At 44.1% G+C, this 14355-nt stretch overlaps 1 protein-coding gene across 3 annotated transcripts in view; it reads right to left on the bottom strand.

Moving 5' to 3' along the window:
- LOC125890053 (tetratricopeptide repeat protein 28-like) overlaps positions 1-14355 on the bottom strand; it is a 196007-nt gene that overhangs the window by 5292 nt on the left and 176360 nt on the right. For all 3 annotated transcript variants that reach the window (XM_049578447.1, XM_049578448.1, XM_049578449.1), the window contains 9 exons: positions 14239-14348; positions 11196-11325; positions 10866-11084; positions 8652-8814; positions 6645-6785; positions 1606-1750; positions 1300-1479; positions 588-1132; positions 33-280 (listed from right to left, as the gene is read on the bottom strand). In XM_049578447.1, coding sequence (XP_049434404.1) covers positions 33-280; positions 588-1132; positions 1300-1479; positions 1606-1750; positions 6645-6785; positions 8652-8814; positions 10866-11084; positions 11196-11325; positions 14239-14348 — 1881 coding nt within the window. The remainder of the gene's footprint in view (positions 1-32; positions 281-587; positions 1133-1299; positions 1480-1605; positions 1751-6644; positions 6786-8651; positions 8815-10865; positions 11085-11195; positions 11326-14238; positions 14349-14355) is intronic.

The raw sequence follows: 14355 nt of genomic DNA, 5'->3' as shown, positions 1-14355 counted from the left end.
GAATTACCACATGAATGATTAACGTCTCTAACCTGCCCAGTTGGACGGGTGCGAGTACTGCTTGCTGCTCTGGACAGTCTTCATGGCATCTGCCAGTGCTGCACTAGCCTTGGTCCCGTTAAGCAGGGCAGTGTAGAAGGCATGGACGAAAACTTTGGAGGCTGCGACAGGGACAGGCCACAAGGACACAAGAGCACACTGAGCTCCAGCAGCCAGGAAGGCCCTAGTCAATCCCACGACACCATCTGCTGTCACTTTGCTGCTGGACTCCTGGTATGACCTGTAGCCAAAGTGACACACAAGCGTATAATTGAATTAGAAAGCTATAAAATATTTAATAGCATAACATTTCAAGCATTATTTGCTTTTATTATCTTCTATGCTATCCTATCCCATTCTCATCAGTTACAGCATGTCTGTAAATCAACTGTTAATTCACACTTACAGTGTGACTAATTTGATTATATTTTTTTTCTTATATAAAGTAACTTAATTACTACCGCAGAACTTGGAAAAATAAAATATCAGGAGCTAAATCAACATAGACACCACTATTTAAATTTGTTCCACTTAACCAGCCAACATACCCCAGCACCACCAGCTTGACAGGCAACCTCAGGTCCAATATATCTGCAGCTGTGAGCAGGAACTCCTGCAGGGGCGGACTGTCACATATGCTCTCCACGTCACTGCTGTCATCCTGCATGTGGAGAGACTCTGGGATGGTGTAACCGCTTCCAATGGAGCCCTTCCTGCCTCGACCACTGCTGCCTCTCCTCCCCCCTGCACCTCTCCCCACTGTTCCCACTCCTACGCTGGCACTTGCCCCACCGGGCACGCCCTCAGGGTTTGGGGTGAGCACCAGAGCTGCTAATTTCCAGGAAATGTGAGTGGCAAAGTGGGCACACTCAGCCTGTGTGAGGGCGCTCATTACCCTTTCCTTGGTGGCAGCCGAGCCGGCCAGGGGTTGGCAGCCCAGCAGCTCAGCTACCATTAGAGCCTCCTCCTCTGCAGAAGGCATGGGTCCCCACAGCCAGCGGTCCATCACAGGGGAGGGCAGTCTCGGGTTCCCTACCACTGCTGCCATTGAGACACCACCACATGGAGCTGGTCCAGGGCGGCGGGAATGAGCCTAGGAACACAAGAACAATGGTTACATTCCACTTGTACAATCTTAGGGCAGAAATTCCAGAATTTGTTAAAGATGACTCCAATATGTGGCTATAAAAGTCCATATCAGTTTTTAGAGTTTAAATTAAAATTAAAGCATAAATTTTCAGTCATCAAATTAAGGTCAACCTTTGCACTGGATCCAAGGCCATGGATGGACGGAACAGCGATGAGGCTGAAGCGCTCGTACAGATATTCATTAGAAGAGCTTCCTTTTAGCAAGGCGAAGGGGATGAGGTACAGTTCTCCTTCAAGCACCATCACTAGTTGTCTGTGTCTGCCAACAGGCCCACTGGAGTGCATCAAGCCCTGTCAGACAAAAGGATTAGTGTAAAAACACTTTTTTTCATAATGGCATTTTCTCTTATGCTGTTTTCTTCCCTACCACACAGCTACATCAACAGGCAGGCAATGACCCATAGAGGTAGAACTCACCCCCTCCATAGGTGCAATGAGCAAATCATAAAGTGCCCGGAGTGGAGGCTTTCCGAGGTTGCTGGAGCGACGAGGCAGGGAAGAGTTACCATCTTTGGCAGGGGACATGGTGTTGCTGAACAGGCTGGTCATACTCTGGCAGCTCCTGCACAAACATAACACAAAATAATGTTTTCATTCGCACAACCTACTTTTATGCTGCTGACCCAAGCTGGTTTAAGCAATTTGCCACAGTGTGCATTCAAAATAAGCTCCCAAAATATATGCAGGGACAATATCTCTTTTTTCTTCAAGTTACAAAATGACCTTCCTTCTTCCAGATGTACAAATATTCAAGATTTGGGGGCGAAGCTTTAGTCCCCACGACTCAAGGGTTGCCGAGTCAAAACCAATTTCAGGTCTAAACTGACATTATTCTACATGACAAAGTGAATAACATAACTATGCAAATTTGGTCCTAAGAACACTATGCTGCCATTGTTACTTTAAGGTCAACAAAAGGTTTGTAATTGAAAACATTCAACACAATTCAAGTCTTTAAAGAAGTATTTTACTGCTGGAAAGATGGTCTTTTTATACAACAAAGCTGTCTATGCGGTAGAAAGACAAATTCTTTTGAAACTGGTGCTACATGACAAGAGAAAACAGAGAAAAGGGGCTTTTGCTTTTGTTCAAGAGGTAGAAAACCTACAACACAGAGAATGCACTGTGCCTCACTGGAGCAGTAAATGCTCCCACTGGTGGGTGACATAATGCAAGCTTGGCTGTTTTTTGCATAGCAAACAACTAGCTGGTAACAAACAATCTTGAATTACAGTTAAACAGTAAGCTAAAATATGTTTCTGAAAACGTTTTAGGTGAGAAATAGGCACCGCAGTAACAGAATCTTGTTTCACATTTTATCAGCACTTCTTAGTTTTAGTGTTATGGTGGCCACTTCCTGTTCTATGAGGTGCAATAATACAATTAATACAAATTCTTGTCTTACAGCCAAACAGTGCACTAAAATATGTTTCTGAAGACATTTTAGGTGAGAAATAGGCAATGCCAGGATTTGCAAATTCGCCTCCAGGAATGAGTCCTAAAACCCCACAATGAGTTAGCATTTCAGCACTCCCAGTTTCCTCATCTCAAAGTCAGTGGGTTTTTTAATGGGTCTTTGGTTAGATGCCTGCAATAAGGTCTGTGGTTAACAAAAGCTTAAGAGACTTTCATGTTTTGTTCTACGACATAAGATCTGTCCCCACTCGTGAATTTTGAAGCTTTTACGTGTCTTAAAGAAGGCGGTTGCTACCAAGTGGCTAAATGAGAGTACAAAATGCCATCATGCCAAAGCCATGCTTACAGCCTCATTGTGGTGAGGATGTAACCATGGTGTAGTTTGTTTATAGCCTGATGCTAGCTTTTTACTTGTGGTAATTGCAGTTAGGTTTCAAAAATGATAAAAGTGGTGTTTATTTGTGAAGATTATCTTGCTGAACAAAATGTGTAATTATCGTAAACATTTTATTTTCCGCAATTATTAAAATCCAACAGAAACTCATAGGCTTTTTGACAAAGGGACTAAGGCAATACTAACTTCTACATCAGCCAACATCTCTGAACTACTGTATAGAAACAGAGTGCAAAACATCATACTCTGAAAACAACACCCACCAGAGGGGAAAACTATCAGCTCCACAATATGCAACAAAGGACTGATATCAGCATGTCAATTGATTATTTTAGCACCTTCTTTCGACCTGTGTGTGTGTCCCTTCTCCTTACCTTGCTTATCTTTGAGAAATGATCCCACTGAATGGCCAGTTGTGACATGCTTTGATATTTACAACTATTTTATTAACTCACCAGGCATGATCATTATTAAACCTAACAAACATCAAAACCAGACATTGCTTAGTTAGCTTCAACCTCTACAGTTTGTCAAGCCAAATTAGCAAAATGCTTGCTGCACAGAGACATACTGAGTGTCAGGAGCTCACAGTTTTCCCATATCTTCCTGCTCATGCTTCATATCTTACTGCTTAAAGGCTCAGTTTTTCGGTTCAGCAGCTTGTAAAATCTTACTTATGGATTCTCTACCATGTTGGTAGCACATCCAACCACAAAGCAGCTTTTAGGTATTTTTGAGTTGTTTTCTGGCAGATGTTTATGACAAAAAAGCACCTACACACAACACAAATTCATTGGATGCCAATGAATTGTTTTCCACCCCGGTGGGGGCAGGACTTTAATGTGCTATACTATGTACTCTCTGTGTTCGTATAATCCGTAGTTTAAGCAACAGCCTTGGAGCCAGTTTGAACTGGAAGATAACTGGGAGCTGGTAAGATGGAGGTTTACCACAGTTCATTTACACACACTACCCGCATTGTTATGATACAAAGCTGATTGAAAACAGGCAAAGTACCCCTTTAAAGTCTTTCATAAGACTATACAATTTAAAATCTGTGTAAAGATTCTGCATGTAAACAGAGGTCTCATGTGTCAAACTGTCTTTTAACATCAAACCTTCCCGCTGCTCTTAATGAGCTTTGCAGATGTGTTGGGAACGTGGCTGACAAGCTCCATGATGTCTGACTCGCTGCATCGTGTTACATCAGATACGGTTCTAGCAAGACGCAAATTCAGCCACTGTAATCTTTTGAGTCTGAGTGTGGTAGCAGTACAAAGCTGTAGCAGAAGAGAGTGATCCAACGCTCAATCATAAAGGCCCATCTTTCTTTTTCTAATATAACCACTGTCAGATCTAAATCACACGGAGTGAAAGGCAGATGAAGGCAGGCCACACTGGATCTCCATCCCTCTGTGAACACATACATATAATTTCACATGACAGGAAGCAATACTACAGAGAATATAATGCCAGTATGGAAAGCTCCACTAGATGGCAGTATTGCACTGTGGACATGTAGCGTTTAAAGACACATGAAGTAGTGATGGCTTGCCAGAATCACCTCCAGAGGGGGCAGAGAGCAGGGCTAATCAAATCTTTACAGGTACCTTCTCTACATTCAGTGAAAACTCAGAGCCTCCAGTTGATGAAAGATAAGTGTCTCCATTGCACTGCCAATGACTATGTTGCAACACAAAGACAAAATAAGGTAACAGCCCTGTGTGTTTGAGGCATGTCTGCTGTGACGAGGGGTGACAGCTCCCTGCTCAGGCAGAGACACACAACATACTGAGAACTGTGCTAATGGTGGCCGTGGGGTTAGAAGCCTTTGGTGCTGTAGGCACACAAGGGGCCGAGCTTTATGGCCGCACTTGTCACAACTCTCCATCTGTTCCACCAGCCAGAGTTTCCTCCAGGCCCGAGCCAACAGACATCTATCCTGCCCTTCTGGTAGCCCCTGGCCACTGGCTTCCCTCCAGCCTCCCAACACTCTGTCTCTCTCCCAGGCCTTGGCATGAGCCTCCATGGGAAAGCAAACAATCGTTTGTTAGCCTGACAGGAAGAATGAGAGAGGAGGCAAGGGATAAGCCGAGAGAAGGTGAGTGTCAAGTGTAGAGGGAAACAGCGAGAAGAAAAGACTAAGAGCGGTGATGCTGAAGGTGAAGATTGCATTCAGCGGCTGCTTATTTTGGGCTGCAGTTGAAAGTCGTGCCTTCAAGTGTGATCTCAGAGGTGACACAAAGGTAGACAAGTCGCCCTTTATTACAACACATAAAGCTCTTTGTACTGACCTAATTTCTAGCTGCGATTTTGAGTATTGCTCAAGCTAGTGTGGCTAGTGGCCATTCAGCTCTTTTGATGTAGGCATCCAGTTCTACCAGTGCTTACTGCCTCTTCACTGACAACTTCATCAAGATCCTCCAACAATCTCATTATGCTATCATTGTGCATAAAAACGTATTCAATTACACACTGAGGGGATTAGATGCGAAGGAGACTTTCATTATCACCTTCCCATAGTAATCCTTCCAAGCTCCCTGGTGTAGATTAGATCTCTGTGTTAAAATAGGCCAATCAATGATAATACCAAACGAAGATATCACACCAAGAAGCACTGATCTTTTAATGTGAGTATACTGTTCTGCTACCAATTTTGATTTAAATGTCATTCAATTAGAGTTTATTCATTTTGCTCCTTTTTCATTATAATAAGTAATTGTGGAAATACTGAGGTATTCACACCGCTAATAGCCGAAATCTTAACATGTTAGGGAAAAATGATAGGGAGAATAGAGGTCAAATAGAGCCCATGAAAAGCACATACACATACATTATCTGACATCAAACCCCAGGATGGACGACTTGAAATCACAATGAGGTTTTTTCTTTTTCTCTTGCTTTAACATTGTGATAGACGATAGGCTCCTAAGCATGAGGAGCTTTATAATTCAGAGTTTTTTGAGGCCCACAAGAATGAGCGGATTATTACCGGCAGCCCATTAAAGGGGCTTAATGAGCACCAAGACTCAATTAAAGCTGGAATTACCCTCTCATCAAAGAGCAGCTCAACTGTGGACGAGGACAGGGAAATATGACCCAGACACACACACATGTATGCACACACATGCACACACTCTATTGGTATACGTTGCCAATCAAGGCAGTGTAAATGAACGCTTTGCACAGTATCGTTAAATAATGCTCCGAACGAGCCACTGGCAGACTCACTGAAGTATCAACAGTCATAAATCTGCACAACAAACAAACACAGAAAGAGCAAACATCTTAAAACCGCACCGATGTCTGTATCGGCACACACACGACACACACATACACACACACACACACACACATGCAAGGCCCCATCAGAGTAGGCAGTTGATAAGGGTTTTAGCAGCTTGGCTCTACTCATTCTATTTAATAAGGAGGATTCACATGCTGCCTCTGTGCTGGCTAAACAAAGGAGAAAAGACTCCTTTCACAGATGAGCCACAATACCCATGAATCTCCTTACCCTAGCAGATATTTCTTATCTTTTCTTTTTTTTTGGTGGAAAAGTAGGTCTTAGTAGCGCTTGTTGATTAGGGCTGTTGCACAGAAACACAGAGTAGGGATGTCCAGGTGATTTGCAAAAATCCCCGACCTGTTGAAGAGGTTGTTTCTGGACACCATACGCAGGAAGCCTGTTGGATCAGTGACGGAGTTAAGCTTGTTGTTGAGCTCCTCAAATTGTTGGTCCAACAAATCTCCCGCCTCGCTCTCTGTCTCACTGCTCGAACACCCTCTGAAAGAAAGGGAGAGAGAGCAAGATGGAGTGAGAGACATGCACAGCCGCTGAAATGTTGGCAAGAAAAAGGCACTTCGGCAAAGTAGACAATACACAGACTTACATTGTTTCTCTGCGGATAAGTCAACTACACACATTCCCAATCTGCCCGAAACACACACTGCTCAACCCACATACACTTGGCCTAATTTCACAGGCTTGGTCCAACACCCTGATGGTAAGCAGAGTTAAATCCTTTCATTATAATGCTGGTGATGCTGATCCAGTCAGTGGGGAGTCAACCACCCCCAACCCACAATCGCTGCCACGCCACCACTCCCCCTATCTCTCCCTTCATGCCTGAACCTCTCCTCTCATGCACCCATATCATGTAACTCTTATGTCAGCTTCTTGCTCTCACGGTAGCTGAGTGTGAACTTGCACACTGGGATCTCTTATCATCTTACCCTCGCACCACCACCACCACTATTTTTCTTGAAATCTGTGTAGTATGTGTCTCATTTGAGATTCATTCTCCCGGTGTGTACATACTAACAGACCTGAGCTGAAGAAATGTTGGATGCAGAATACAATGCAGTTAAAAAAGATGATTTTACCAAGAAATCCATTTGTTAATGTATAGTTTTCTATCACAAAGGCTGCATCCTCCCTTCTCTATATCGCCCTTTCTTTTACACACATATGCTCTCCCCCATTCTTCCCCATTCCATTCATTTTCCCTCTCCACTCATTTCAGACCCTTTCTCTCCACTCTGGAGAATGAATGGGCTGGTAAGTGGTGCCATATTGTGCCCATCCAGGCGCAGTGGCGTGTGTGCAGCTTCCCATTGGAGTAGTAAATGAGCTGGTAATGGGGCAGGAGGGCCAGGCTGCTGGGGTGGCGGAGGCTGGCACTGGGCGGACCAGCTGGGCACTATGGATCAAACACCAACTAGAGAAACGATGCTAACGTCAAACGCGGTGCAGACCCGTGGATGTCGATCGGTGATATTAGCTGTCGATATATCTCGCCACATTTGCCATTTCCTCCTGCAGAGTCCCTCTGGCTACATTCCCTGTTGCCTGTTTGGTCTTTAACCACCAGGCTCTGCTTCTTTGAATTCTACTCCATTGATTTTACCACTGAGTCTTAACCTTCTTCCCATTCTTCCTGATACTTTCAGGAAACCCTGTTCTCTCTTCCTTTACTTGTCAGGTTCGATGTTTGTTTGGTGGGTTCAATAGTCTGGCTATCCAAAGAGCAATTATTCCGTCTCATTTATTCCCACTGGGGAGAGAGAGGAGTACTTTAAGAAGGTGGTGGAGGCCTGTCATCACAGGGTGCACTGGGGTAGAATAACACTCTTTAACGCACACACACACTTTCTGAATGATAAAGTAACCCTTCCTCAGATATTACTACAGATTAAAGTGAAAGTTTTGCTTTAAGTGTTAATCTTTTTGTGGTTTAGGCTACATTCTTGATGATAAGTCATGTTGTTTCTACACTTCCTTCTGGTGAGTGGTGAACAGGCGCTCTCCAAAGAGCCCTTGTTCATCAAACAGTGTGATCTGTACTGCCTTTCCTTCAATTCTTTCGTCAATACAGTTTATGTGGGTGTGTTTTTTTTCTTTGTCTACTCAGCCGTGGTAGCTATCCAGCCTCAGGAGAAAAACAACAAAGAACAGGTTGGGTACAGACTAAATGGCTACTGGGTTTTATAAATCAGTGATAGCAGCAAAATGGAATTTTTCGATTTAGATGAGATACCAGCGACAGGCTTGTGCAAACTAGCAATTACTCCCATGTGAAAATGTTATTATATGGCTAATGAGGTAACAAACACACACAAAAAATCATTTTGAAAGCTGTAAACATCTCACCTGCTGTAATAAGACTCCACTCCCAGAGCCTCACGGGCGCTGGCAATGTGCTGCTCCAATGAAGAGCCACTGACCACCCCACCACCGCCACCCCCTTCCTGGAAGTCTGACCCTCCTTCTGATACACCCTCGCCAAGGTACACCTCATGAAACTTCAGGATGCCTGTGGAGAGAGAAAGGAGGGCAAACATGACTGGTTGTTTTGAGGTGTTTATAAAGTTTAATAAGGTCAAAACAAAAATGGAATGCCTCTTTTTGTAATACGTTTGTATTACTCGCTCATGACATTAGGGAATATTGGATGGTTTCAACTGAAAGCTGCGAGTGACGCCACGTGCAGTAGTGCATCTGTTGAGCAAAATGAATAAAACAAATAATGTTCAATAAAAGATAAGAGTAGGCTGCCTGTGCCATCTGCTGCCCGCCACGAGAGCTCAGCTGAGTTTCGAGCAGGAACATCAGAGGGGGGCGGGGAAAAGCACACTGGGAGATGGAGTACAGGCTGTGTGTGTATGTGTCTGAGTTTGTGGGTGTGTCAGTGCTGTGTAAATGGATGTGCTCATATGTATGCTTTCTATTAAATTTGAATGGAGAGTGTTTGTGATTCAGGTCTATAAAATGTCACATTTACACTTCTAAAGTAATTAGGACCTTAGTAGCCTTTTTATTGAGTGCAGCCTCTTTAGAGCAGGCCATGTTTGTGTGCCAGCTGGATGCCAGGGAATGCCAGAAGTGACAGACAGGCGATTAGTGAGCAAGTGGCTCCCTCTTAGCCTGGGGTAATATTCAGCGCTTTGAAGATCTTCACTGGTCCCTGTAGTGTTCCTCCCCTCCGTATGACTAGTGCTGGGGGTCAAGTTCATCTGGTTGCCTGGGAGCTGGATTTGATCAAATGTTCAGGCTTGGTGGTGGCATGGGACACGGGTCACAGCTCTCATTTCCTCTCTTTACAGCAGAGAGTAGAAGGGAGCCAAAGAACAACTAACAGTATGGCAGCCACGGGAGTCGTCTGACATGCACTGTAGTTCACCCGCAGCTTTGCCTATTCTCTTTGTGAAACTGAAATTTCATGAGTCATACAAACAAGCAGCGTCTTAATCCCTCTGCCTGTGTTGGTGTCACTCAGCGTGTCAACAAAAGAGACAGAAATAGAGAAGTACACAAAGAAGTGCAAAAGTACAGCGGTACAAAAAAAAAAAAAAAAAAATCAAAAGAAAACTGAGGAATGAACAAAAACCCAAAAAACAAAGGAGATGGGATGAAAAGAGACAGAGAAATTATGTTTTGTCTTGGCGCAACAGCTAAGCGTTTTCCTGTTGGCATGTACGGAGATGTTGCCGATGTTGTTTGGCTGTGTCACTTTCAATTAGCATGGTTCATTGGCAGATGCCTTCTGGGGTGAGAAGCAAAGCAGGGGGCAAATCCGAACAGCAGAGTGGCAGGTGGCACTGATGCTCGGTGTTAAAGCTGGCCTTCTTACCCCTGCAGCTGAAAACAAGCTACAGCCTCCAGGCCTTTTATCCGTTTTGATTTAAACAAGCAAGTCATGTTTATTTTTGTGTACGTGCTTTCACCTGTGTAGTTGTTAGAGCGTGAAACTACGTACAAGAAAGCTGCTTCAATACAAACAGTAGAGAGAAGATACTTATTTAAAGTCTGTTGCACATGTTCACTATTATGTATTGTTTATTTTTGTTTTCAATTCAATCTCTACAGTTTTGCAAATATTTTGGCCCATCTTTACAATTACATGGCATTTGAGTGCTTCAGCATTGAGCATTCATCAACAAACTATTGTGTATTACAAGAAAATATGGTGTGTAATATTTCAAATTTAACAACTCTGAAGGAGAACGGTAAATAATAAGTTTTGCATAAAATTGAAATTTGTAGAAAGTTGAATGTGTTGAACAAAGCACTATGAGAAAAATAAGCAGGTTCAGGAGTTATTGGCCAAAGTGTAAAACTGCCACCCATAGTACCACCATATGTTCAGCTGGTATAATTTATTTTACCTCAGTAAAAGGGGACTGTTTGAAACCTATCTGCCAAATTTGATTGTTCAAGCACATATGGTGCCTGACACTGGAAAGAATGTTTTAAGGCAGAAAGCAATAGCAATAAGACAGACAGACAGACCTGATGTGATTTCAGCATCTCAATAAAAACAATTTACAATCTGAGCAGTCAGCCGTGCAGAGAGTCTGCCCTTACCTGCTCCTGGAGCCAGCAGCCAGCTGTACAGGTAGCCGGCAGCCATGGAGAAATAAAGCACCAAGGCCCTCTGGCTGTTGACGGTATCCAAGATGTGCTCCACTGTTACTGGGGTGTAGGGGTCTGAGTCCTGCTGGCCTGTCTGCCTCTCCACCAAGAGGTCAGCGAAGGCTCGTGTACGACCGCGTTCCGCCACTGCCAGAGCCTCATCGTGGTGGCCTGTGTGTAATCAGAGGTCAATTACGCTTAATAGGTAAAAACTTAATCCTTCAATAAACTGGAACCTGACAGCATGAAGTAGTGAGGGTGTGAGAAGTATCCATGGCATACCTAGGCTGACAAGGACCCTTTGGAGCGCCTGGTAGCAGGAGGTTTGCAGGTCAAAGAGGGAGAGTTTATAGTCTGTGCTGTGCTGGGCTTCATGGCGGATGGTCTCAAACAGTGCAGAAGCCCGGTAGAGCTGAGGATAAACAGCAACAATCAGATGTCATCAGATATTCTTGGCTTGTTCGCTTACAAAGTAAAACTATAACACCACACTTTGATTCAGTTCTAATTATTAAGGGAAGCTTTACTGCCTTTTTTATAGGTTTATTTATATTTATTTGAATTTGAGCAGACAGGGTACAGTAAGACACAATGGATAAAAATGTCAACCGATTCACGTACCACTATGGATCTATGATTGGGCTTTTGAGGCGAGAGAATGATTGTGGCCACTAGATGGCACCATCCCACCTCACTGGTCATCACTGATGAGACCTTCCAATTCTGCTTCTCTCAACTGAGGAAAGTACTGTAATGTAGCTTGATGAATCACCATCTAACACAAGTAAACCCCTTTTCGGCTCTTATTTGCTTGGACATGGGAAAGGGCAATGAGAAGCTAAACCATTACCTGGGCATCTTGGACAGACAGCATCCAAGAAAAAAATGCTTTGTAAACTCTGTGGGCCTGTCTGTGTGATTAGACCTTTCTATTCACTGCCAGACATTGAATTGAGAGAGGGAGATAGACAATGGAGAGGTGGGGCAGCAGGCAGTGTTGCACATTGGCCAAGCAGAGCTAGCCAGGAGTGCTGATTCATGGGAGCCTTTATTGATTTCCTATTTATGCGCCTATGGCAGACTGGGACTGCTATAGAGCCACTCTCCAGGAGTCCGGGGGCCAGCGGAGAGGGTAAAGCACTCTGCTCACACTGCTTGACCACAGTTCGTACAAGACAAAGAGCTGCATTGGATTGGGTTGTTGGTGTGGATGAAATGGATTCCATCAGCACTGTGGGTTGTGTAAGAGAAAAGAACGAGGAAAAAAAGAGCGCACGCTACTTGCGCACACACATACATGCATACACAATAGCTCATCTGGCATATCCCAAGGTCATGCAGGAAAAGTGTGTCAGAGGGAGTGAAGGGAGAGAGAGTAGAGATCAGCGTAGAATCTGTGAGCTCTGCTGCATTAGTGCTAGTAGACAGAGCTGCTAGTCTCAGGCTGATTTTGCTGATAGGACTGTGGGCGGATTGCTGCAGTGCTAGTTTAATCTGTTAGGCTTGCAGACATCCCTTTAAGAGTGAAACTAATTTCTCACAGCGCCTTTCCCTCTGCCCTGACCCCTCCTGGCACCGATGAAAGGGAAACAATCCCAAATGTGCTGCGTCCGCAGTGACTTGCCTTGGCTGTGCTACAGGTAAAATGTGCCACATTCTTCAGCTGCTATGCATTCAGATAGCACTCTTATGTTTTACCGTCACTGACACTAACATGGCTTTTATCTGACATGTTAAGTGAATGTCAATGTCACACTGAATGGGTAACACAAGCGGAGCCTGATACACACACACCTCAAATGATTTTTTGTAAAATAATCTCCCTGGTAAACTCTCATTCTGTGTGACAGATGATATCAGAGGTAAAAAAATTCTACAGTAGTCTACAGATACATAAGTAAACATGAATTTATTGATTCATGCTCTCCTTATGAATGTGAGCACTTCTCAGAGGGAGCGTACGTTGGTGAAATAGCTGATTAGAATCAGGGCACGTCAATCTGGGTGTCACGGTGAACAGCGGGATCACAGCTATGGCATTAAACTACAATTGAGTTTAAATATATAGAGAATAAGGAACATGAGGTCAAGTACTGTGATTCCCACATCTATGAGTGCTTTACAAATTCCTATACAAATGAGGTTTGAAGTGGGTCAGGCTATGTACCAAGGTCATGTGTAGCAACAGGCCAGCTCATGAATAACCATTTGATGTACACTCTGAGGACAACGGTGTCCTTTCCCACCACCAATTCACCCTGGGGCTACGAGCTGACATAGGGGGAAAAAATCTTAAGCCCTGCTGTGGTATATGTAGACAAAGCACTGGATCTGTGTATGTTACAACAAAGACAACACAATGCTAATATGCACTATTAAGGTCTTAAGGTCAAGCGTTAAACTGGAAAGCAAACACACAGTGGAAAATATGTTGCATCGGCTTGTTAGAATAATATTTTGCTTTAATTGAACACAAATTCCTCAGTATGACTCATGAGCCTCTGCTCTAGTCACCTCCTTGGTCCAGTCTTTCTTTTCCAACTCTTGTTACAGATAATTGTTAACAGACAAAGTTACTTTTTGACAGAAAAAGAAAGCTATCTGGGTCACATAGATGTACGTAGCGTGCTGGTATCATAACAGAAATGTTTTGGACTAGATTTTGAAAATGAAAGCAGCTGAGTAACATCCCTACAGACACAACTGACAGCCACTGCTGTTGGCTGACTGTTCACAGACTTACATGTGGATACACAAGCTAAGAAAAAAAAAAAATCAAATCTTGAGCTGTGGTGTGTGGACAGACTGTAAAGAGAGATGTTAAGGGGATATTCCATGCTTGCCAGGTGGGCAGTGGGCTGAAGAGGAGCGTGCGTGTGTGTGTGTGTCTGTGTGTGATGCGGAGGCTTGGGACTCCTGAGACCATGCACATAGATACAAAAAATATCTTCAGTCATCTGTCGCCTGTCTGCTGAGATGACAGCATTTACCAGCTCAACAGACTCCCTAGCATATTGCCAGCAGCCGTGTTCAAGCTCTATAGCCACCTCTCCTTTTTTCTTCTCCTGTTGTTTTCTCTCTTCTGGGCTCTTTCTTTCACCGTTAGAGCATTACTGAAAACTTATATTTCACACCCCAGGTCTTTGGACATCTACTTCCCTCTCTCATTTGTAATCTTTGCCGACTAACAGATGTGTGCTTATTAGAGGTCAGTTTTAACTACAAGAGGTGGATTTGCTGGAAGGGGTCCAGATGGAGGAGAGGAGAGGAGACAGGAGTTGAGTCAAGGTGAGTCGGGGCAAGAAGAGGAAGGAGAAGGAGATACCTGATGTTGGGCCTCCTCCAGATTCCCACTGGCCCACAAAGAGAGCCCAAGACGATGGCGGATCTTTGCCTCGTCCTCACGCCGAGCCAGCTGCTCCGCAAGCCGCAGGCCTGTCAG

This window comes from Epinephelus fuscoguttatus, linkage group LG6 (assembly GCF_011397635.1).
Source record: "Epinephelus fuscoguttatus linkage group LG6, E.fuscoguttatus.final_Chr_v1".
NCBI lineage: Eukaryota > Metazoa > Chordata > Actinopteri > Perciformes > Serranidae > Epinephelus > Epinephelus fuscoguttatus.
This window is presented reverse-complemented; position numbering and strand designations above follow the sequence as displayed.